This window comes from Dermacentor silvarum, chromosome 1 (genome assembly GCF_013339745.2).
Source record: "Dermacentor silvarum isolate Dsil-2018 chromosome 1, BIME_Dsil_1.4, whole genome shotgun sequence".
Taxonomy (NCBI): Eukaryota; Metazoa; Arthropoda; class Arachnida; order Ixodida; family Ixodidae; genus Dermacentor; species Dermacentor silvarum.
The window spans coordinates 107230834-107254669 of record NC_051154.1 but is presented as its reverse complement, the minus strand read 5'-3'; the positions used below and the strand labels follow the sequence as shown (position 1 = coordinate 107254669).

General features: G+C 48.3%; 1 protein-coding gene across 10 annotated transcripts in view; it reads right to left on the bottom strand.

Annotated features, from left to right (window-relative positions):
• The window catches only part of LOC119434441 (NACHT and WD repeat domain-containing protein 2), a 118624-nt gene that overhangs the window by 84672 nt on the left and 10116 nt on the right, over positions 1 to 23836 (bottom strand). For 8 of the 10 annotated variants that reach the window (XR_007468243.1, XR_007468241.1, XR_007468247.1 and 5 more), the window contains exons 3-5: positions 22751 to 22964; positions 17912 to 18280; positions 2776 to 3100 (exon numbers count right to left, since the gene is read on the bottom strand). Coding sequence is in view for 5 of the 10 variants with exons in the window: in XM_049671962.1 (XP_049527919.1) it covers positions 2776 to 3100; positions 17912 to 18280; positions 22751 to 22964 (908 nt within the window). In the remaining 5 variants the exon portion in view is untranslated. The remainder of the gene's footprint in view (positions 1 to 2775; positions 3101 to 17911; positions 18281 to 22750; positions 22965 to 23836) is intronic. The other 2 variants (XM_049671956.1, XM_049671960.1) reach the window with 1 other exon arrangement.

The window sequence follows — 23836 nt, the reverse complement described above, 5'->3', positions numbered from 1 at the left end:
CGGAGCAGGGCACGGGAATGAACGAACACAACCGTTCGAACGCGCCACCGTTGATGTGACCATGCACGTGAATGACAAGGCATTGGTAACCAGCATGGGGCGAACATGGGACCCCTTCGTTTTGTTGCACGCCCATCAGCACAGTAATTCAGCTAGCAGGCATTAGTGTTTGAATATATGCAATAAATGCCACTGTTGATTCTTTGTGCTACCGTGTTGTCGTTCCTTTGTCCTAAGAACACGTGTGGGACCCCTTATCTGGTTGCCCAACGTGGACCTCTTGAGGCATCAGACGATAATTTTGACAGTTTTGCTCAGTTCGAGAGAACCTTTGTATGAACTGAAGCGTAGTCCTAGCGTCGATTTTGATCGCTAGTGTCGGCGACGTGCTTTCTTGAGTGAGGCAACAGTTGCTGTAGCGTGTTTGAACTTTTCAACATGCTAAGCCTTTTCGCAAGTGTTTTGAAGAACACTCGTCGGTACGAGAGCCACGTGATCTGCATCCTGGGAGACCGAGGCCTAGCGCCCGCCGAGCATTGGCAAGCTTGAAGCGAGTGAGTACAGAAGCCTCGTGAGTGGTCCGAATTTTTTATGTAAATAGCTTCTTCTATCTCTTTGACTCTGGGAGTCCGGTGGCCGCGGGCCACGGGAGCCGCTACGGGCTGTCTGGTATTGCGGCCTGGCACCGGGCGCTCCTACACTATCTGGGACCCCCAGTGGGCGCTGTCAACTCGGATGCTGTGTGCACTGAGCGGAGTAAGACCACCTCACAGAGCTGACATCTCCTCGCGGCTGCCTGTTTTGCGCCCATTTTGGGTGTTGTTTTTGGATGCCGGTTGTTGTCAGGGTAGTGACTCATTCGGCCTAAGGCATTACGAAGCCGCCTGTCGCATGTAGAGGGACACGACCTGATGGACCATGGCGTTGAGGTGTCGCACTTTGCTTCCCTCATTCCAGATAGCCTCGCACGAATTGAAGTTATTCATTCGACTCAAGAAAGCAAGCTTTGCTCACGTGAACTTAGCATCTGAGTAGCCACCTGATCTTTTGCTAGCCGAATTAAACATCGTGCCACGTGGGAATTCCTCCCTTGTACTAGTTTAGTGCTTGTCGAGTGTACGCAGCGTGAGCGGAGTCGCCCTGGTTTTCTGTCACCTGCACATCATCTGCGCTGCTGCCCTGGACTATGATCGAGACACCCCAGGCAATGGAGATGCCAGTGGCCAGTTCATCGCAGCGACTTCAGCGGCCGCCTGTGTCCAGCTCGCAACCCTCGGCGGCTGGGAAAAGAGGTAGCAGTCATCAACGGCTGCGGTTCTCGCCAGCAAGGTGCATCAGTGCGAACGACGATTGCTCATGCTGACTAGTACATTGCCGTATCTGAGATCCCGGCCTGGAATTGTGCCATAGAGTCTGCAGAGCTGCTGCTGTGACCAACGAACGCCAGTAGTGTACCCCAGAGACAATGTCGGCGCGCATGTTATGGACAGCGCGTGGACATTCCTCGGCGCAACGACTGCAGCATTTACTACCTACAGTTCGCGAAGCACGCGTTGATAGACCGTGCGACATGTTTCGGCTAAGTATGTAGTGATTGAAGGTTGGGGGGAGGTGAGGACGCTTTACTTTCACACGTCCCCTAATATTGATTTTTCCGCATGGCGCACATCTCCTGTAATCCGCTTCACCGTGTAGCTTTGTGCCGGCGGTGGTCGGGGTGGTTGCAAACTAGTATGAGAGATGGCGTGAGTGTTCCATTGCTAACGCTACCTAATGGCGGGGTTAATCAGGTGCAAAAGGGAGACGGCTGTTCCTCTTTGGCTTCTGATCCGCAAGTGGTGCGGACGTACTGCACTTGCCCCAACACGCTCTCTGTGAGGCCACCTCACGAGGCCTCGGAGCGGGCACCAGAATGGACGAACATGATAGTTCGAACGCGCCACCATTGGCATGACCCCCACACACGAACGACTAGGCATTGGTGTCCAGCATGGGGCGAACATATTTGCTCACTATCCGGTCAAGGTGAGACGGACTTCCTCGATTTGTCGCGCACCCATCGGCGTAGTAATTTGGCTTGCAGGCTTTAGTGTACGAAAGGTGCAATAAATGCCCTTCTGATTTTTTGCACTACTGTGTCATCGTTCCTTAGCCCCAAGAGCACGAGTGAGACCCCACAGTACGCAAGGACTGGGCTAGCGAAGACGGCATGGCATCATGTGTACTGTCTTCCCCCATGTTTAGTACCAGAAGTTCCGTAATCTTGAATTTTGAAAACACACTGAAGCAAGAGGCAGACGAAGCATTCGCTCCCTGTTGCGAGCGCTTTCCATTATAGCATCATTCCACTGCAGGCAACACTATCAGCCACAGGGGCGGAGTGGATGTGAAAGCATGGCTGGCTTTACTTCGTACCGCCGATGTGAAGATATTGTCGACACTACATGAAACCGTATCTTTCGCTGCCAAGATTCAAATTCAACCAAATTCTCATTCAAAAATTTTTTCCTGATTGCCCGATAATTTGTAAAATTTTGCAGTCGCTTCTGTTCAAGAAAACTTCTGTTTAAGACTATATCAGCAACTGATGTTATTTGCAAAAAAGATTGAATTTCAATATAACGAAATTTCGATACATATAATGAAGCAAATTTCCGATTTTACCGACTTCGCTATACTAAGGTTTAACTTACTACACTTATTACTGTTGCCAAACAACTTACCTTCATGCGGTTGACACCCAAAAGAACTTGGCTTCAGAAAACTAAGACCCACCTGACACAAGATACTTTCCTCGCTGTTCAGTAGACAGAGTAGATCTCAATGCCTCCACCATTTGTGATGCCTGCTTTTGCCACAATTCAAAAGCAGCAGTTCGTGCTGAGGGATTCACAGACACAATGTCCGGTATATGTTCACGTATAGCACGAAGTCTATAGCACTTTGGGACACAGTTCAAGTCTTCCATGTACCAATCCAGGAGCAGCTGCCTCTGTTCTGGTGACTCCACAGCATCAATAACACACATCAGCACATCGCTAGGCAAGCTTGCCGGTAAGATGTGCGGTAGCTGATTTTCCAATTTCTCGTTCAAAAGTACCTGCAGAGTTTCAGGAAGAATATTGTACACAAAAAAGTAGGCATGCCCATTCAAAGAGTATGCATGGCTGCAATCTCAAGTAATTTGGCTCTACAGTCACTTTTGTCCTTTCATTCGTACTTTTCTAGTTTTAAAGGGACACTAAAAAATTTAAGTTGACAGCCAGGTAGATTACGCTTTTGGAGTACTAGTTAGGTGATTTATTATTGAGAGAAAGAACAATGAAAAAGTAAAGAATAAGCCCGCAGTTGTCAGATATGTAAAGCCTGGAAGAACTGTAATAGATGTCATGAGCAAAGAAAATTCACTGCTCAAAGTACACATGAAGCACAGAGAACCAGAGCAGTAGCAAATAGAGCTGATGAATATATTTATGATGAGATCTATGTTCAGAATTGCATTGGCGTTCAGCACCAAGTAGTCAACATGAACATAACATACATCAATGTTGCCTACTGCAAATGCTAGGATTTGTCAAATGAATTAAAATGATTGCTTTTCTTGCAAAAAAGTGAACAAAAATGCACACACCTACACAATACAAGAAGAAACATTTGTGACAACAATTGGGTGGTGCATGTATGTAGATTCCCTTTGAGGTGCTTGTGCCACTGCATTCGAGACATGTAGTTGACTATAATATCCATGCTGCCCATTTTTGCACTGTACAACACACCAGTGTTCACTAAAGCTTGACATAAAATTGTCAAAACCATTATTTGCCAATCAGAAACAAGAACGTGGAGCAAGAGAAGGTACTGGTGCACTGCTTCCTCACTACACAATGACGTTTTCCCTTTTTGCTGATTCATTGTGCATGCCCCATTAATCAAGGGCCATAATCTTATTAGGCCAGATTCCTGATCACAAGTGCTTGTCTTGTTCTTCTCACCAGAAAGATGACGCCAGAAATCCAACCGCAGGCATTAAGGTTTGTGTCATTTTAACGTGATAGTATTAAGAGCCCCGTGTCACTAAAAATCCGGCGTCTGTGTCGGCGGCTGCGAAAATAATACCGAGCCACCCTGACCACGCAGGCCCTCCCTCCTTGTGGCGAAGAATTGTTAGTGAACTGATTGAATTTCTCAAAGTAAAATCCGTCAAAAAAATAGTAAAGTACGACTTAACCACAACCTACAGACATGATCGCGTCGGATTATAATTTGAATGTACGAGAAAACATAATTCTGTTACAAGAAAACTCAAACACAAACCCCCTTTTCCAGCATTTCTACCATACAACAGTGGTGCGCCCGGGTAGATTACTTGCAAAAACACCATCCAGATGGTGCTCGCCTTCTCAGCAGGTCAAACAACTTACCCCTGTATTCAGAAATGCATCTTAATTTGAAGCCCATGCTTGATCTGACATAAATGACGCCTGGCGTAAGCGTGCCCAAGACGCTCATTGCAGTTCTTTTGGTGCGTTCCCGACAGGTGTCATTTAAATCAATTGTGGGCTTCAAGTTAAGATGCATTTCTGAATACGGTGATTAGCCTGCCTAATGCGTTTTGGACACACGCGTGCCACGGGGCAACAACAAACAATAATTAAAATAATTAAAAAATGGCCTAGGGCCTTCACATTTTGATGTAAGATGGCTTACATTGCCCCTAATGTTCAATAGCCTGGCAAGGGCACAAGAATTCAGCATCGCCAGTCAGCCTCTAGAGTCTGCAAAGGAGTACGTTTATCTAGGTCAATTACTCACAGGGGACCCTGATCATGAGAAGGAAACTTACAGAAGAATAAAATTGGGTCGGAGTGCATACGGCAGACATTGCCAAATCCTGACTGGAAACTTACCACTGTCGTTAAAAAGAAAAGTGCACAATCATTGCATTCTACCAGTGGTAATATATGGGGCACAAACTTGGAGGTTAACAAAGAAGCTCGAGAACAAGTTAAGGACCGCACAAAGAGCTATGGAACGAAAAATGTTAGGCCTAATGTTAAAAGACAGGAAGGGAGCGGTGTGGATCAGAGAGCAAACGGAGATGGCCGATATTCTAATTGACATTAGGAGGAAAAAATGGAGCTGGGCAGGCCATGTAATGCGTAGGATGGATCACAGGTGGACCATTAGAGTTACAGAATGGATACCAAGAGAAGGGAAGCGCAGTTGAGGACGGCAGAAAACTAGGTGGGGTGATGAATTTAGGAAATTTGCAGGCACAAGTTGGAATGAGATAACGAAAGACAGGGGTAATTGGAGATCGCAGGGAGAGGCTTTCGTCCTGCAGTGGACATAAATTTAGACCGATGATGATGATACCGCTCCTGGAAAAATTTGTGTTCACAAGTGAAGCCAACTTTAAGGGGATCGGTGTAAGCTTGGTCTTTGTAAACTGGCTTTCCCACGTTGTGTGTTGCAGTGAAGCCTACTCATATAGTAAAATGCGATGCGAACGGGGCCCGATAACGCTGTCGCGTTCCACTTTTAAAGGGCCCCTCATCAGGTCTGGCCATTTTGAGCTGACAAGCGCAGTGCATACAATGCGCGCTAACGATCGTGTCTGCCAAATATTACACCGCTACGTGCCGCGGACACAGGTCTAATTTCAAACGAAACGCCATTTGCTTATCTCCTCGCGGGTGCTGTGCTGCCAGCCAGAGAAGTGCTGCGCTACCAGCCACTTGTGTCAATTGCACAAGTGCGCCTACATAGATCGTAGGGCTGCGACATCGCTCGTAGTGACACGTGACTTCGAGAATTATTCAATGCAACATCAGTTATTTTTAATCTGTTGCTTCAATAGGCTTCTTAAAGTTTAGAGAAATAATAAAACATACAAACTGAATGTCTGCGCGTTTTTGTTTTACTTCGCACCGCAGCAAGAGAGATGTACTACCGTTTCGTCTGCTTGGTTCCACGTCGTGCAGTCACGCGCGCTGACAACAAAATTATGTCATTTTCTACTGTGTTCCAGCGCGCGATCATGCTCTGTGATCCGCTAGCATGTGCCTCAGCGTTTGTGCAGCACTGACTTATACCACTAGTTGGGTGTCCTCATGCACAGCGCACAAAATCGTGCGCTGCACGATTCAAGATAAACGCAACAGCTCGCGCTCGAGGCCGTCACCAGAAATGCCCCGTGCAGCAAAAAATGAAAAAAAAAAAAAAAGAAAGAGGCGGGGCCCGTGACGTATGCATCACGCGATTCTCCAGCTTCGGCATGGGAGAACGCAGGGAAGGAATTCCGCTTGTGGAGGCTAGACAGGGCAAGGGGAGAGAGTGTCTCACTTGGCAGTGGCGCTTCGTCTCATGAACGCGTGGTTTCGCAGCCCTGAAATATTTCTATCTTGGCTATTAAGGAACCAATTTGAAAAAACCTTACACTGTCGGCCACGCAACGCTTGAAACAACGAAGCTGGGCGATTGTAGCCCAGCATTTTCTGGAAGTGCGCGCGAACTTTTTATATTATTGCTCATGATGATGATAATTTCTTTTCGCGCATCTCGGACTTACGGCCGTCGCTTCGCATTGCATAGCGCAGCTTGCAACACCGACACCGCGTTCCAATGCCGACACCGCGTTCCAGGAGACCCGCTCTGTGAATGAGTCTCTCTCTCGTTCTCGTAGCGCGCAAAACCTCTTCACCTCGCAGGGCGCGAGTAGACAGCATTGCATGTAGGCTCCCTAAGCACGAGCGTACGAACGCACCAGCTGTGGACGTTGATGACGACGCTCGAACGCAGTCATATGGTTCGCATAAATGCATGCTCTGCAGGCGTGGCTGTATAGCCTGGTGGTTATGCCGCTTGTTTTGGGACCGAGGGTACGGGGGTTCGAATCCCGCCTCGGCAAGAAAGTTTATTTTCATTTATTTCTTGGTAGCTTCTTGCTACACACCACAAATTACGGCTGGCTTAAACAGCTTCGCTGTTAAAATTCTTGCAGTAGAACACTCCCTAGAGGGCACGTAACAACTTTCAGCGTATAACCAAAATTTGCTATGTGGCCTGCTGAGGGGTCCTTTAAAGGCGAATCTTAAGCCCCGTCCTGCAATTTTTTTATTACCAATTACCAGCATGTACATATCTGCACAAATTTTCAGGATGCCAGTGGTGGGAATAACCAAGAGCATTTTGGAGCAAACTTTGGAGCAGGCAAAATTGCAATTTGTAGCAGCTGCCTCCCCTTTTGCAGCAGGTGGTGAAAAAAATGAAAAAAAAAAAACCCGAAGAAATATATATACACACACACACATATATATATATATATATATATATATATATATATTGTACCGAAGAAGAGAGACGCTAGTGGGTTCAGCGCTACTGGATCAAAACACTAGTGGGTCGAGCGCTCCTGATCGGCAATGGCTCTCATGCTTGGAAGCTGTTACTGCGCTGACCGTTGACGTTGCGCTGCTTCAAGCTCTGCCGAATAAACACCTTTAGAATTGGTGGAGTGTGCTGGGTAACCTCAGACAATCATCCTGGAACTCCAATCCCGTACCATCTACCATGCCCCAAGACTCCTCCGAGCAAACGCCTCATCCCGCACCCACTGCATGTCTCGGGGTACCTCGTCAACGCGACTCTCCTATCTACACAGGAGCGAACGACACTGATGTGGACGAATGGCTCACGGCGTACGACAGGGTAAACGCCCATAACAAGTGGGACGAAGCGGCCAAACTGAGCCATGTTCTGTTCTACCTCGCTGGTGTGGCCAGCCTGTGGTATAATAACCATGAAGGAGAATTCTGGATATGGTTCGAATTTAAGACTTCCCTCGCCGATGTATTTGGTCGCCCTGCTGTTCGCAAGATGCGTGCCGAGCAGCGTTTGCGAGAACGAGCTCATCAGCCAGGTGAAACGTTCACCAGTTACATTGAAGATGTCCTGGACCTATGCCGGAAAGTCAATTCGACCATGGCCGAGTCTGATCGACTACAAAACATCCTGAAGGGCGTTGAGGATGACGCCTATAACCTGTTGCTGGCCAAAAATCCTCGCTCTGTGGCCGAAATTATCACGCTGTGCCAGAGCTATGAAGAACTCCGCAGGCAGCCATCACTTACCCGTCGATCTCTACCGTGTGACGAACACCTCGCTGGTTTGGCTGCCATGTCCGACCAGACAGCTTTGCTCGCAGAAATGAAGGCGTTCGTCCGCGAGGAAGTTGCCCGGCAGCTCTCGTTGATGGATTTTGCACAGCCGCAGCCGGTACACGCGCCAACGCCGAGTTTTGCGCCTCCGCTTCGCCGCGCCATAGCGCAAGAAATCAACGACGTTTTGCCTGAGCACCACCAGCACGTTCCGGCGGCTGCGCCTCACAGCTACATTGAAGTCATGGCCAGGCCCCGACAGATCCCGACGGCTGTACCACTCAGCTACGCGGAAGTCATCACCCAGCCCCAACAACTCCCTCAACGGGGCCCTCTCACGTAAGCTGAAGTCCTCGCTATGCCTCGACAACAGCCTGCCATGCAATCACTTCACCAGCCGCCCCGTCCAACCCGTCCTCCCACATGGATGGGACCTGCCGCAGCGCCTCGGTGGCGTACAGCAGTCAATCGGCTGATATGTTTTGCGTGCGGCTACGCAGGCCACGTCGCACGCCACTGTAGTCGTGTGCAGTCGCCTAGCACTACACCATATGCGCCAAGTCGTATGGTGGATTCACCACGCCCATATTACGATGATGAACCTCGTGCTGCGTCACCACCATTCTGCCGGTCTGCCAACATCCGCCGCTCACCTTTTCCATGTCGACGCTCCCTATCACCGATGCGGCCTCGTCCCGAGCTAACTAGTCGTCGCAGTCCATGAGGCAAGGGCTGCGACGCCGTCGAAACACGAAAGTCCTCAACATAGCCCGACCAATGTGATAGACGTGTTAGTTGACGGTGTGCGCATATATGCCCTCGTAGACACCGGAGCCGCTGTATCAGTTATGGACGCAAAGCTTTGTCGCTTCCTTCGAAAGGTCATGACGCCCCTTGCTGGATTCTCCCTCCACACAGCAGGCGCACAGCGTATTGACCCGATAGCGGCGTGCACCGCACGTGTTCTCATCGCGGACGTTGTATACGCCATCGAATTTATTGTGATTTCATCGTGCTCCCACGAAGTTATCCTGAGATGGGTATTTCTCACCCACCACAATGCCGTCATTAATTGCGCACGGGCCGAACTAGAACTGTCGCCGATGTCAGATATGACACTGGCCGATAATGCTTCTTTTGTGAACAAACTACTCGTCAGGCACGTTGGTGTCGTGCCTGACAACTCGTCAGTGATTGTCGCTATGCATTCCAGCAGCCTCTCTGACGCCGTCGCACTACTTTCTCCATTCGGCCGCTTTTATAATCGAAAAGGTCTACTGCTACCTTTTGCGACAGTGAACGTCAAACAGGGCTCCACAGCTATTTTCGTCTGTAACCTCTTGTCATACCCTGTTATGCTGCTTCGAGGCGAATGTCATGGCTATGTGGAAGCGATCGACGCCGTACAAATTACGGATGCCCCCAAAGACATGTCCTGCGCCAGTTACAGCACGCTCGGTTCTCTCTCTACGTCCGACCCTTTGCCCACAGCCACAGGTATGTTCGATTCATCTATTGCCGATGGTCTCACCCCAGCTTAGCGTTCTCAGCTTCTGCGCATCTTAGAAGAATTTCGTTCTTCTTTTGATGTCGGGCAACCTTCCCTGGGCCAGACGTCTGCTGTCACGCACCATATTGACACTGGCTCCCAATCGCCATTGCGGCAACGCCCATATCGTGTCTCTGCCACAGAACGGCGTGTGATTAATGAGCAAGTCGACAAAATGCTTCACCGCGAAGTGATCCGACCCTCGAACAGTCCATGGGCATCTCCTGTCACCCTTGTTAGGAAAAAAGATGGCTCTGCACGGTTCTGCATAGACTATCGGCGCCTGAACAAGATCTCTCGCAAAGATGTATACCCGCTACCGTGAATCGATGACGCTATCGATAGCCTACAAGGAGCTGAATTCTTTTCATCTTTAGATTTACGCTCTGGCTATTGGAAAGTGCCCATGGGTGACGCTGATAGATTTAACGTCATGCCGTTTGGACTTTGTAATGCGCCAGCAACGTTTGAACGCATGATGGACACAGTTCTGCGCGGCTTGAAGTGGCACACGTGTTTATGTTACCTAGATGACGTTGTTTTTGCCCCTGACTTCACCACTCACCTTCAACGCCTCCGGCGTGTTTTGACGTGCCTGACGAACGCTGGCCTACAACTGAACCTAAAGAAGTGCTGATTTGCAGCGCGGCAGCTCACAATACTGGGTTATGTCGTCTCGAAGGATGGAATCCTCCCCGATCCAGCCAAACTTCGCGCCGTCGCCGAATTTCCGAAACCAACGTCAGTCAAAGAACTGTGCAGTTTCGTAGGCTTGTGTTCCTACTTCAGGCGCTTCATTCGCAATTTTGCCACCGTCATATCGCCCCTGACGAAGCTCTTTGGAAGCAACGGACCCCTCCATTCGTGGTCATCCGAGTGCGAGGAAGCGTTCGCAAAGCTCCGTCGTTTGCTGACGTCCCCTCCCATTTTGCGCCACTACGACCCAACGGCACCTATTGAGGTACACACGGATGCCAGCGGTGTTGGCCTCGGCACTGTCCTAGCACAAGGCAAACAAGGCTCTCCTGAATATGTTGTGGCATATGCAAGCCGTACGCTTACTACAGCCGAGACCAATACACCGTCACAGAAAAAGAATGCCTGGCGATCATCTGGGCACTTACTAAGTTCCGGCCCTATTTGTATGGAGCCAATTTGATGTCGTCACAGACCACCATGCATTATGCTGGCTGTTGTCATTGAAGGATCCCTCACGTCGTCTCGCCCGCTGGGCACTTCGATTGCAGGATTACGATATCCACGTTCTGTACCGCAACGGATACCAGCATGCTGACACTGACGCCCTCTCACGTTCTCCCTTGCCTGACGACAATGCCTGCTGCTCACTATCCCAGCTTGACATTTCTTCCATCGACATTGGGACCATCGCTTCCGAGCAGCGCAAGGACCCCTGGATTGCCTCCATCATAGACTTCCTTGCTGATCCGTCATCACAGCCAACCACTCGCGCGTTGCGCTGTCAAGACCAATACACCGTCACAGAAAAAGAATGCCTGGCGATCATCTGGGCACTTACTAAGTTCCGGCCCTATTTGTATGGAGCCAATTTGATGTCGTCACAGACCACCATGCATTATGCTGGCTGTTGTCATTGAAGGATCCCTCACGTCGTCTCGCCCGCTGGGCACTTCGATTGCAGGATTACGATATCCACGTACTGTACCGCAACGGATACCAGCATGCTGACACTGACGCCCTCTCACGTTCTCCCTTGCCTGACGACAATGCCTGCTGCTCACTATCCCAGCTTGACATTTCTTCCATCGACATTGGGACCATCGCTTCCGAGCAGCGCAAGGACCCCTGGATTGCCTCCATCATAGACTTCCTTGCTGATCCGTCATCACAGCCAACCACTCGCGCGTTGCGCTGTCAAGCTCGCCATTTCTCCATTTGCGACGACCTGCTTCACCGACGCAATTACACCCCTGACGGACGCCAGTGGTTATTAGTAGTACCTCGAAGCCTCCGTTCTGAAATCTGCGCATCATTCCACTCTGATCCACAGTGTGCACACTCGGGACTTTTCAAAACCTACCAGCGCCTCCGACAACGCTACTACTGGCGAGGAATGTACAACTACGTTCAAAAGTTCATTCGCTCATGCCACGACTGCCAGCGCCGGAAATCTTCACCCCAGCTCTCGCCAGTTGGTCTGCAGCCTCTACCGTGCCCTAACCAGCCGTTCGGCCGCGTTGGAATCGATCTGTATGGACCGCTTCCTTTGACATCAGCTGGTAACCGCTGGGTCATTGTTGCAGTCAATCACCTCACACGATACGCCGAAACGGCCGCCCTTCCGGCAGCTACAGCGCGTGACGTTGCCACATTCCTGCTTCGCCGATTCACTCTGCAGCATGGTTCACCTCAAGAACTGCTCAGCGATCGCAGACGCGTCTTCCTGTCGGAAGTAGTTAAAGCCATTCTCAAAGAGTGCCAGCACGCTGTTCATCGCATAACTACGGCATACCACCCTCAAACGAATGGCCCCACGGAACGCTTCAACCGTATGCTCGGTGATATGCTTTCTATGTACATCGCCTCCGACCACACGAACTGGGATGCCATCCTACCCTTTGTAACCTACACGTATAACACCGCTACGCAGACCACCACTGGGTTTTCCCCCTATTTCTTACTGTATGGTCGGCACCCTTCGCACACCATCGACACAATTCTGCCGTATCGGCCGGACGCATCCGAGTTCGTGCCGATTTCTGCCAAGGTCAGACATGCAGAAGAGGGCCGCGACCTCGCTCGGGCCTTTACTACCGAAGATCAAGAGCGCCAGAGGAGCACTCGTGGTGACACCACTTTCCCGGTCACCTTCGATCCGGGAGCGCTCGTGTGGCTCTCATCCCTTTCACTGTTCCTGACGTCTCATCAAAACTGGTTCTGAAGTATGAAGGCCTTCTCCTGTGAACGCACATCTCCTGTGAACTATGTAATAGAACCAGTAGAGCCATCTTCAGACATGCGCCGCTGTGGACAAGACATTGTCCATATCGACCGTCTAAAGCCTTACTACGACCCGCTCACCGTGACGAACTGTTAGGTCGCCGGACGGCTCCCTTATCGCTCCCGGGGGTGACTGTACCGAAGAAGAGAGACGCTAGTGGGTCAAACACTCTTGATCGGCAAGGGCTCTCGTGCTTGGAAGCTGTTACTGCGCTGACCGTTGACGTTGCGCTGCTTCAAGCTCTGCCGAATAAACACCTTTAGAATATATATATATACTGTACTAATGTAAAATATATACCTTTTGAATTGCTACAAAAAAGCCACTCATCAACAGCTGCAGATCAAAAACACAATAGTGAATTCAGACTAGAATGTATGAATGTAACTTATAATGTAACTGCTTATAACGAGGACTGGCTATAATGCAGTCTTTTCTGACTTCTGTTTAACCTCCCATAGAACTCAATGTATATGCATACTGCTTATAATGTGTCTGCTGAAAATTCCCGCAGAGAAGCAAGGTAACTAGCATGCTTCTCAAGGAGGTGGGCCAGTCGAGGGCAGAACAACAAGGTGATGCCAAGGCGAAGACACGAAAAAAAAAAAAAAAAAGAAACCTGTGAAGTTAAGCTCCAGAAGAACTCTTTCGCGAGTTTCAACTTCAAAGCCTCACAACTCTTGATGTAGATTGGCACAACAATAAGGTTCGTCTTAAGGCATTCCTTGAATCATACAGAAGCCATCAATACCCTGTTGAGCAAAATCTGAGGAAACAACATTTTGCAAATCATTGCAGGAAATTAATTAAAGGAAGCTTGCATAAAATTAGAACCAAAGGAGATAAACATGGACCTCATATTCGAAATAAGCACATAGCATTACAGTGGAATCTCGATGATACAATCACGGCTAATACGAATTTCCGGATAATACGAATTTTTCAGTGGTCCCGGCCGAGCCCCATTACTTTGCAACGTGCTAGAGAACGGTTGTTATGAATCGATTTTCGACCCGCGTTGGCTGATACGAATAAATGCGGCCCCACCGACGGCCGCGAAAGATAACAGCGCGCAGTCACGCGCTTTCTCGCTTTCCCTTTTGGTACGGAGGCGCGGACGTGGCGCCGGACAGCGCAGAGCCCGCGACTGGGCGTGAAGAGTTTGAAGCGGTGGCGCTTTTGTTGCTTTTCCTTTTGTGCTTTTCCCCACGCAGGCATGGGGAAGCGCGGCCGTTTATGGCTTCAACGGAAACTGAGCGGCATAAGCACAGCGCATATAAAGGTCAGAGCCGTGTGGAGATCGCTTTCAAGATACGGTGCGAGCGATAACACCGACAGCCGGCACAGGCGCAAAGTACACTCGGCCACAAAATATTGCGGGGGGGGGGGGGGGGGGGGCGAGCGCGTGGCGAAGTGGTCCTCCTCTCCTAGCGGCGCATCCCTAGTGTCGAGACCGACGCTTGCGCGCATGCGCGTTCCTCCGTGACTGCAAGCGTGCATGTTTCCGCGCTTGTTCCTTGCGCGCCGACGATATCCCAGTGTCGCCGCGAGGTGCCCCTCTTGCGATTGGCACTGTGGCGGCTTCGACGTGCAAAACTTAGCTGATGTAACGGAAATAGGTTTATTTTCATCTTGCCTGTCACTTTGTCTAGAGCGCCTTTTCTGCCACGCTCTTCTGTGGGAGAACGCCCCGTTCGTAAAAAGAAAAACAACGAAGATTGGCCACGGAAAGGCGCAGCGCAGAAACAAGAGCTGCGGTGTTGCGTTCGCGACCGGGAGATCCGCGCTCGTGACGCGACAAAAAGCGGCCACAGCTACGCACGCCAGCTCACTGTTTACATAGTTATGCTAAAGTCCGTTATGCCCATCGAAGCCGCCACCTCGCGACTATTCGGACATCGCCGGCGCTTAGAGCAAGTGCGGAAACATGCACGCTTGCAGTCACGGAGGGACGCGCATGCGCGCAAGCGTCGGTCTCGACACCAGGGGTGCGCCGCTAGAAGGAGAGGAGGACCGCTTCGCCACGCATCCCCCCCCCCCCCGGCTCTCTCCCTCCCGCGCTGCCTTCCCGCTTTGCTCCTTTCGCGTGGGAGATTGTGTCGCCAGTTAGCCTTGCGCCCGGTTGCAAGATACCACTTACACCGTGCAAGATACGCATTTGGTGCCGCAGCACAGCGTCGCCCCCCCCCATTCCCTCCCATACCCCCACGGCCTTTCGTGCGACGGAAGTCGCGTTTGCTCTCGGCTGTGCGTTTGCTCTCCGTGAAGGCGCGCGTCCCCTGCGCGCTTTCACTCGCACATACAGCACGCGGCGACGATTTTATCGCCCTTGGACTCATCTCATGCTGCACGTCTCCGTATCGCCCTCGTTGATCCCTTCTCCCATCGTTTGGACGCACCTTGTTGAGAAGAGTGCTCACTACCGCCCTTGTCGGCGAGAATTTCCCGCGGAAGCCGGATTATAACCGGTATTTCGTCTCACGCGGCTGCACTCCAATCTAAGCGGTATGCGTATACATGGAGTTCTATTGGAGGGTAAACTGGAGTCGGAAAAGGCCGCGTTGTAGCCAGTTCTGCACTATAAACGGTAACGTTATAAGTGGTCTGTACTGTATATGCTCTTTACGTGCGTGTGCCTGAGTGAGTTCCTCTTAATTTAGCTAGGTTTAATTGTGTTTCGATGATACGAATTTCGGCTAATATGAATATTTTTCGTAACCCCGTGAGATTCGTATCATCGAGATTCCGTACAAGTTTGCCGCACCATACCTCGAAGAATAAAGAGTTTTAAGACTTTATGGTCCAAGGCCCAACTTTTCTCTTAAAAGGCCCCTCATAAGACCGGTCTGGCAATTTTGAGCTGATAAGCGAAGTGCATACAACGTGTGTTAATGATCATGTCTGCGAAGCATAACACCACTACGTGCCGCTAAAAGATCTGAAAAAAAAAAAGAAAAACGCTGTGCGCCCTTCTTCTTGCGGCCGCCGTGCTCCCAGCCGGAGAGCCGACGTCAGTTTCACAGATGCACCTACGTAAATGGCCGTGCTGTGACGTCACTCACACTGACGCATGACTTCGACAATTATTCAAGGCAACATCCGTTATTTGTTTGATCTGTTGCTTCAACAGACAAATTAAAGTTAATAGTAATAATAAAACCTACAACCCGAATATCTGCGTGTCTTACTTCCTACCGTAGCAAGAGAGATGCACTTTCGTTTTATCTACTTGTTCCCTTGTCGTGCGGTCGGGTGAACAGAGAACAAAAATAATGTCATTTTCTACCGTGTTTAACCGCACAATCATGCTCTTTCGTCCGCTCGTGCCTACCTCAGTGTTCATGTGGCACTGACTTATCATGCTACTAGTTAGGGGCATCGTCCCTGACGGTGGTTCCAGCGGTACAACGACGCAGTGTATCGCGGTAAGGGTCCATGAGCTGGGCCAGCCTCTCTAAATGTGCACGCACTGAGGGATCCATTTCGCAGAAGAAGCAAGATGACAATGGAGGTGTTCTCGTGCGCAGCTTGCAAGATCGTGCACAGAGCGAAACGAAACAGACACGCGCGAGACCGTCACCAGAAGTGCACCGTGCAACAATAATGCGGGGAAAAAAAAGAAGAAGAAGAAGCCGGGGACCATGACATGTATATGACGCGATCCTCCAGATCCGGTATGGGAGAACGCAGGGAAGGAATTTTACTTGCGGAGGCTAGATGGGGCAAGTGGAAAGAGTGTCTATGTTGGTGGTGAAGCTCACCTCCTGAAATCATGAGTTCGCCGACACTTCAAATATTTATATCTCTGCTAATAATGAACCAACTTGAAAAATTCTTGCAGTACAGCACTCCATAGAGAACACGTAACAGCTTCCAGTGTATAAACGAAATTCTCTATGTGGGCTGGTGAGGGGCCCTTTAAGAATGCCCAGACTCCAGATAGGGTTGACATATAGTAGTGAAAACTGCTTAGGTGCCTTCTTAATAGTTACTACCTACCTTCTCATCTGTGTAAGATTACTCAATTATTGCTTTAATCGTCATTTTTTTTTCTTGCGACTAACTGGTTGAGGCCACATGAGAAAAAACAGGCAAGCGTTAGCAGCGATGTCACTGTTTTGCTTGCTCAACAAGAAGGAAGGAAACTACGGACCACGCTACAATACTACAACTAAGGTGTCTCTCAGGAGTCGGAACAAAAGTTGCCCATGTGTGCTGCACTTCATGCCATTCAGACAAGAGGTCAATTTACTGCAGCTGGACTTATGACCGCGTCTATGTGATTGACATGCTTTCTATATGCTCAAGGAAATGTCGCTGACACGATAGTAAAGGCAAATAGCCCATTGAAATAGTACTATTCTTTTTTTTTTCCTGCGAAAGCATCAAATGGCCTATCGAGTGAAAAAGCTGACATCTGTACCAGTGACACAGCACCTAAATTCCCACTGGCTGCGACGCCACATCACGAGTACACTTCGACGAAGCAGAGTGGGCGAAGCGGCCTTGCGTTGGGGGAGAGGGCATCGCTCCAACGTCACGTCACCAGCGCACCTCAACGGAGCAGATACAGCGACGTGACACCGCGGGGCAAGACGAATTGTTGTCGGCAAGGCAATTGCATGACGCACGCATGTGGGTGCCGCCGTCTCGCTCTCCGAAGCCGGCGCACGGTCCGGTCCGTATATTTCTCTCTCACCCGCACTGAGCTAAGTTACTGTGCGTGCCTGCCGGCCTTGCTGGCCGCTGCTGCTTCCCCAGTCTTTCATCACACAGGAAGTCACACAGGAAGTCACACAGGAAGTCACACAGGAAGTATGTGGCGTTGGCACTGCAGGCTGCTGCTGCTTGCTCGCTCAGACAGCACGTACCGCTATCGTATATTACTTGCAGCGCAAAGCTCGAAGGACTGCTCAGCGGCGTTCAATTGGACATTAATGCTTTCGCATTCAGAACTGATAAGTGCTTAGGTGTCCTTGAATATTTTTCTTCAAAGTTTATGCACAAAAAAATTCTGTAGATTTTTTTACCTCTCATAATTACCCGATTATTTATTAATAACCCGATTAATTTATTCATTATTCAATTAATTGGGTTAAAATTTAACTGATGCCCAGACTTCTAACACACACATACAGAAACACACTTTTTCCAGGTATGCCTCCTGGAGAACAGTGCAACCAAAAAATGTGCACCGGCAGCAAAGAACGGGTGTGTCCATACCAGTGCCAAAAAGTGGCCTTGTGTGCGCAGTCGTGAAATGGTTAGGCGGCAAAGCTGTGCAAAGGTGTCGCGATCCATGGCCTCCACCTGGATGCCCCAGTGGAGGTCCACCACATTGAGATCGTAGCCTTTGTCAGCAGCATAGGCACGCACACTAGGGTAGACATGCTGTTCCAAGTGTGTGCGCTCAGCCTCCATGTCAGCCAGACCACAACAGATGTAGAGGCTGATAAGCCGGCTGCCAGCAGCCAACAAGGATGCAGGCACAGCACCCAACCGGCCAAGCAGCAGTGCCTGCACATCATCTGGGAAGGACTGCAGGCAAGGCAACCCATCATCCGAGAAGGTGTCACTGCCTGGTGCTGGGCTCTGGGCACATAAGAAACCAATAGCATAGGACACAGCTTAGTTGCCAAGCTACTTATTTACAAACATGCTAAGGTAGAAATTGCATGCCTTCATTGCACCACTCTCTGGAAAGATCAATGAAAATTTGTGATGTTTGTGTGATATGGCGAACTTGATAATGACAAAAAAGTGACAATGAAAGTAACATGCCTATTTAGAAAAGTCACCATCACCCCTTGGCTGAGGTTACATGGGTGAAGACAAAAGGGATAGTAATGTCAGGTGGTGTTGTAAAAATGGAATGTGCAAAGTTGCTTGCATGAATATAGTGCAGAAACCTCTTGGTCAATGAATTTGTATGAGCTGAGTTAATTGTAATGTGGTGAGGGAGCTCATGGAATTTGTTGATCAATTTCAAAAGAGTCTACTGAGTGATACATGCGCCCCGCCCCATCTGTTCTTGATGGCCGTGTGTGAAGTTAAAATTTAATATACATTGTGTAAAAGATGAATGGCTGCTGTTTTGCTTCTGGGAAAGCTCAATGCAAAAATGGAAGGAAAGCTGCATTGAGGGGGTCAAAGCTATTTCACAGTTGAAGGGATGCTGAAGAGCAACACTAAATCTGTTTATAGTAATATTATTTCAAAACTTTATTTTGATTGGTGGTAAAAGGTTGATTAGTTAAAAAAGAAATAAAGACCGAACTTCCCTTTCAATTTCTTTCCAAATATGCAAAGCATTCCAAATACACGAAAATATATAACATTCCACTAACATCACTGACACTGCAGATTAGGAATGAAACTGAAAGAAAATTTTGGCCTTAATCTTTTCTCCAGACCATAAACTTTTTCCTGCCAAACAAATAAAAATAAAGTTTTGATATGTATTAGCTTGGTAAGCTAGGAAGAACACAAGAACGAAAGGTGGACAGCAACACCATCTTAACCATCTTAAGTTCTTAACCAGCTCTCTATGGCATCATAAATTTTGGCATTGTCTCCTCTGGATTAGTTAACTGTTTACTGATAAACAAGCATTACTTTGCATTCTAAAGGAACCAAAGACTCAACTCAGCAACATTCAAATAGTAATATTCTAAACCTAGAACCAAACATAGCTCCGTAAACATAGCAACTTTAAAGATGTTGTACCGCACAAAGCTATTCCAAATATGCAAATGTATTGTGATGTTAGAGAGAGACTGCCAAAATTCTTTGTCTTGCAGAGCTGGTGAGAGAACTCTAAGGTGGCATTGCTATCCACCTTTCATGTTTATGTTCTTTCTCGTTTACCGAGCCTCCGCTCATGGTAAGAGATACTTTTGGCTTTCCAAGCATAATTAATCCCAGCTGAACTTCACATAACTCTAGACCCTTAAACTTGATGCAAAATGCAAAAGGTGGTGCAGCTTGACACAGTGGCTATTTCAAAAAATATTGATTGTGATTGCAGTTTTAAACATATTCGTGCCCCAGAACAATGATGGATGGCAATGCTTCCATAATACAGTGTAGACCGCTTATAACGTAAGTCGCCGGAGTCGCGAATATGCGCACTATAACCAAAGCAACAATTTTCAAGGCCTGCACATGTGCAAAACATGTGCACCGAGCCGCCACGCGTATGCGACAGTTGAGGAATGCGGCTACAACGTTTGCATTCAATTTACAGTCGAATCCCGTTAATTCGAACCAAATCACGCGGCGGCGCCTCCGACTGGCATTGCTCCGGCACCACCATAGAGTAAAAGCTTAGGAGACACCCCTCAATGTCGCGCGCGAACGAAAAAAAAAAAAAAAAAAAAAAAGAAAAAGAAAAAGAAAAAAAAAAACGCGGCAGAAATTTCACCCTCTCTCAAATAGCGAGGTCGCCGATTCTGTGTTGCGCCGGAACATGCGTGTACATGCAGACGTCTCAGCTACGCTACCGTAGCCACGTGTAGAAAATGGCAGTGAACCCTTCTTTCTCCTTTATGCTTCCTCTACTTTCTAGTCAGCGTGCAAGTCACCTTGCATGCTGCGGCTACGGCGCAGAGGGAAGCAGCGGCGCTGTCCCAGGCTGGCCAACGAAACTGCCCACGCCGGCAAACGCCTGCTTCCCGATAACGGCTGAAAACGAAACTTCGGGAAGCTGGCGCCGGGCCGCCTAGAGCGGCGGCGCCTGCACGCGCGACGGCGGCGGGCGCGCACGGTGAAAGTCGAAAGTGAGGAAGCTACGAGGGAGGGACAGGGGAGCCAGCGAAGCGGCGGAGTTGCCGAGGCGAAATCCGCTTCCCTGCCGCCCTCCTCCCTCACATTCCACGGTCTCCGCGTGCGCCCTTTGCCGTGATGTGCCGGCGCCGCCCGCTCCCTGAAGTTTCGTTTACTGCCTTATCGTGAAGCGAGCGTTGGCTGGCGTTGGCAGTTTCGTGGCGCTCGCTTGCTGTGCGCGCTTTGATATTTCACGACTCGCACTCAAGATTCTGGTTTCAGCCTCACTGGCTGTTCGTTTGCACCACGTGCCCTTCTCCTCCACTTCGTCTCTCTTTCTTCCTCGAGCACTCCTTGGGGCGCCCGTTTGAGGGGAGCGTTCGCCGTCTCCGCTGACTTCCGTACTCCCAGGCAGCTGCACTGTAACCGGTATTTCGTTTCCCGCAACTGCACTGCAAGCGATATGTGTATACATGGAGTGCTATGGGAAAATTAACGGGAGTCTGAAAAGACCGCACTATATCCGGTCCTGCACTATAAACGGTTACAATATAAGTGGTCTGTACTGTACCATATACAGGGTGTCCCAGCTATCACGCAGCACGATTTTGAAACAGAGAAACGGCGTTACGCGAAGCAAACCTAGTGCGTATTGTTACCAGTGCAGTGGAGTAGCCATCAGTAATTTTTTCGTTACTGAAATTTAATTAGTTAATTATAATTAATTATCTAACTTGAGAAGTACTGTCCTAATTATCCTAAGTCCTAATGTCCTAAGTGTCAATGAGAAAATTGTAGAGCAACATGAAAAACTCCCAATACAGCTTTCTTTTGCTCAATACGTGGTAAATAAATGTGTTTTTCCGAGTGTGAAAGGAGCCCGCGAATGCCCGCAGAATTGCCAAGCGACTGGCTGCTCGAGGCGCTTTGCATGTATTCGCAGCATCTTTCACGCTTCGAAAAACACATTTATGTAGAACGTATTGAGCAACAGAAAGCTGTATCGGGAGTTTTTCATGTTGCTCTACAATTTTCTCATTGACACTTTGATAATTAGTTCAGTACTTCTCGAGTTAGATAATTAATTACAATTAACTAATTAAATCTCAGTAACGAAAAAATTGCTTGTGGCTACTCCACTGCCCTGAAAACAATACACACTAGGTTTGCTTCGCGTAATGCCGTTCCTCTTTTTTTAAATGGTGCTGCGTGATAGCTGGGACACCCTGTATATTACAATCAAGCTATTTATATACACTTTGACATAACAAAAATTTTTATGATTACGACAGAATGACAAAGAAGGAATGACATTGATGGAACGACAAAGGTAATATGACGATGACAGCATGATGCCAATGAGATGACGTTTCTGAAGTGATGGCAATGTTGAAAAGACAGCACGACGACGACATGATGTGAGTTTGATGACTAAATTAAAATAATGATGATGGAACGACCACGGCAGCATCATGCCAACGACATGATAATGAATACATGACGACAACACAATGATGATGATGGCATGGCAACAGTATGAGGACAGTGGGATGACAACGACTGTGTGACAACGATGGCATGATGACGGCATGGCGAGAGTCAAATGATGAAGCTGGAGTGACAATGATGGAATGACCATGACAGCCTCACGACGACGGTATGACAATGAATGCATGATGACTGTTTCAACATATATAAACACCACAAAATCAGAAGCGTAGACATGGCATGCCACCAGATGCACATTTGCATGTGCATGACACATATGCCAACACGCATGTTAGCACACATGCATGTCTAGGCACCATACTAATACTAGTCTATTCTCCGTACCCATCACCCAAAATAATATTCTTTCTGCTCATAAATAATCCAGCAGTTAAATAATTGGCACTCCAGTTCTGCAGCAATAACTAAATAAGAACAAAAACACCAGACCATCCTTTGATAGTCCTTAACCCCCAATCCTGAGCTGTACTCGTCATGGGAGGTTGTACGAATATTGCCAATGACAAGCCCCACTGCCCAAGAAGAGTTATGGTCAGTAATTGGCTTTGGGTTCAATTTTCAACACTCGAGGGTGGTAGAAGTCCAGAAAAAACACGTAATCAAGCATCGAGAATCAAGTAATGTATTTTTAGAATTACAATGACAGAACAATTCATGGCTACATAAAAAGAAAAAAGAAAAAAAAAAGTTCGGAAATTCGGTACATTTTTCGGAAACTATTTTGGGGGTTAAAGAGAGAATGCTGCACCCACACGAACAGTCACAAAACTGAAATTGCAATCCACTCACTGTGACCTGAGGCGCTGGAGATGCAAGAGAGCCACTATTCTGTTGCACTTCTGTTAAAGAGGTGTCAACTGGAGCTAAAGGGGGCACTGTAATTCCAGCAGTGGCAGCAACGGATGGGTCAGATCGCGAAGGCGGTGGTGTGGACTCCTTGCCATAGGGTAGGCTGTCGGTGGAACGCACTGAACTGCGTCGCCTTCCTTCAGGAGAACAGCTGCTGAAAATTGCACCAACAAAAGTACACTAAGTGTAGGAGTGCAGGTTATGGCATGCTCGAGAATAAACACTAAAGACACAAAAATTAACATGTGGTACAGGGAGATAGATTAGAATATATCTGAATGGTATGTAGATTAATGAAATAATCTGGGAGCTATTAGGTTAGCAGTATTAAAAAAATGTATTTGTTTCAGGTAACTTGTTTAAACTAGCCCTAGAGAAAGTGCTGCCTGATATATTGTGGCGCTCTTTTGCATAAGAAGGTACAGGGAAATTATTCTATATTAATTGCAGATGACTGATCAAGCTAACTAATGCACTTTTAAACATGCATAAAAAATAGCGAGTTGCAATATCATAGGAAAGAAGAAGCTTACATAAAATATGTGCTTCAATACCAGAAAAAAAAAAAAAAAACTCACAGGGCATATAAAATACGATACAGCAGAGCCAGATACGGACAAAGGTGAGAAAAGAAAAAAAGCACATTCTTGTTTATTTTTTTACATTGCTATATTATGAACATAATCTAACTAGCCCAGTTCTGTAGTGTTTTGCACACATGACAAACTGCTATGGACCTTTCAATACAACAGTGCCAGAATTTGTGTGTTTAAAATTGGATGATACACTCTCATGAGTGTACCTGCTCCCAACCACTCTAGAGGTACAAGAGTAAGTGCAAGTTACTGCAAGTGAGTACCAGACGTTGTGTGTGGATGAAAGTGTGCCTGCATGTGTCAGTTAGCCTGCAAGTGTCAGCACAAGTGAGCTTTAGCAGATGCGAGTGTGAATGTGCATGACTTTTCTAGAATTCACCAGAACAATTGGACAATATAGAAAAAAGAACACTGCATATCACCAAAATAG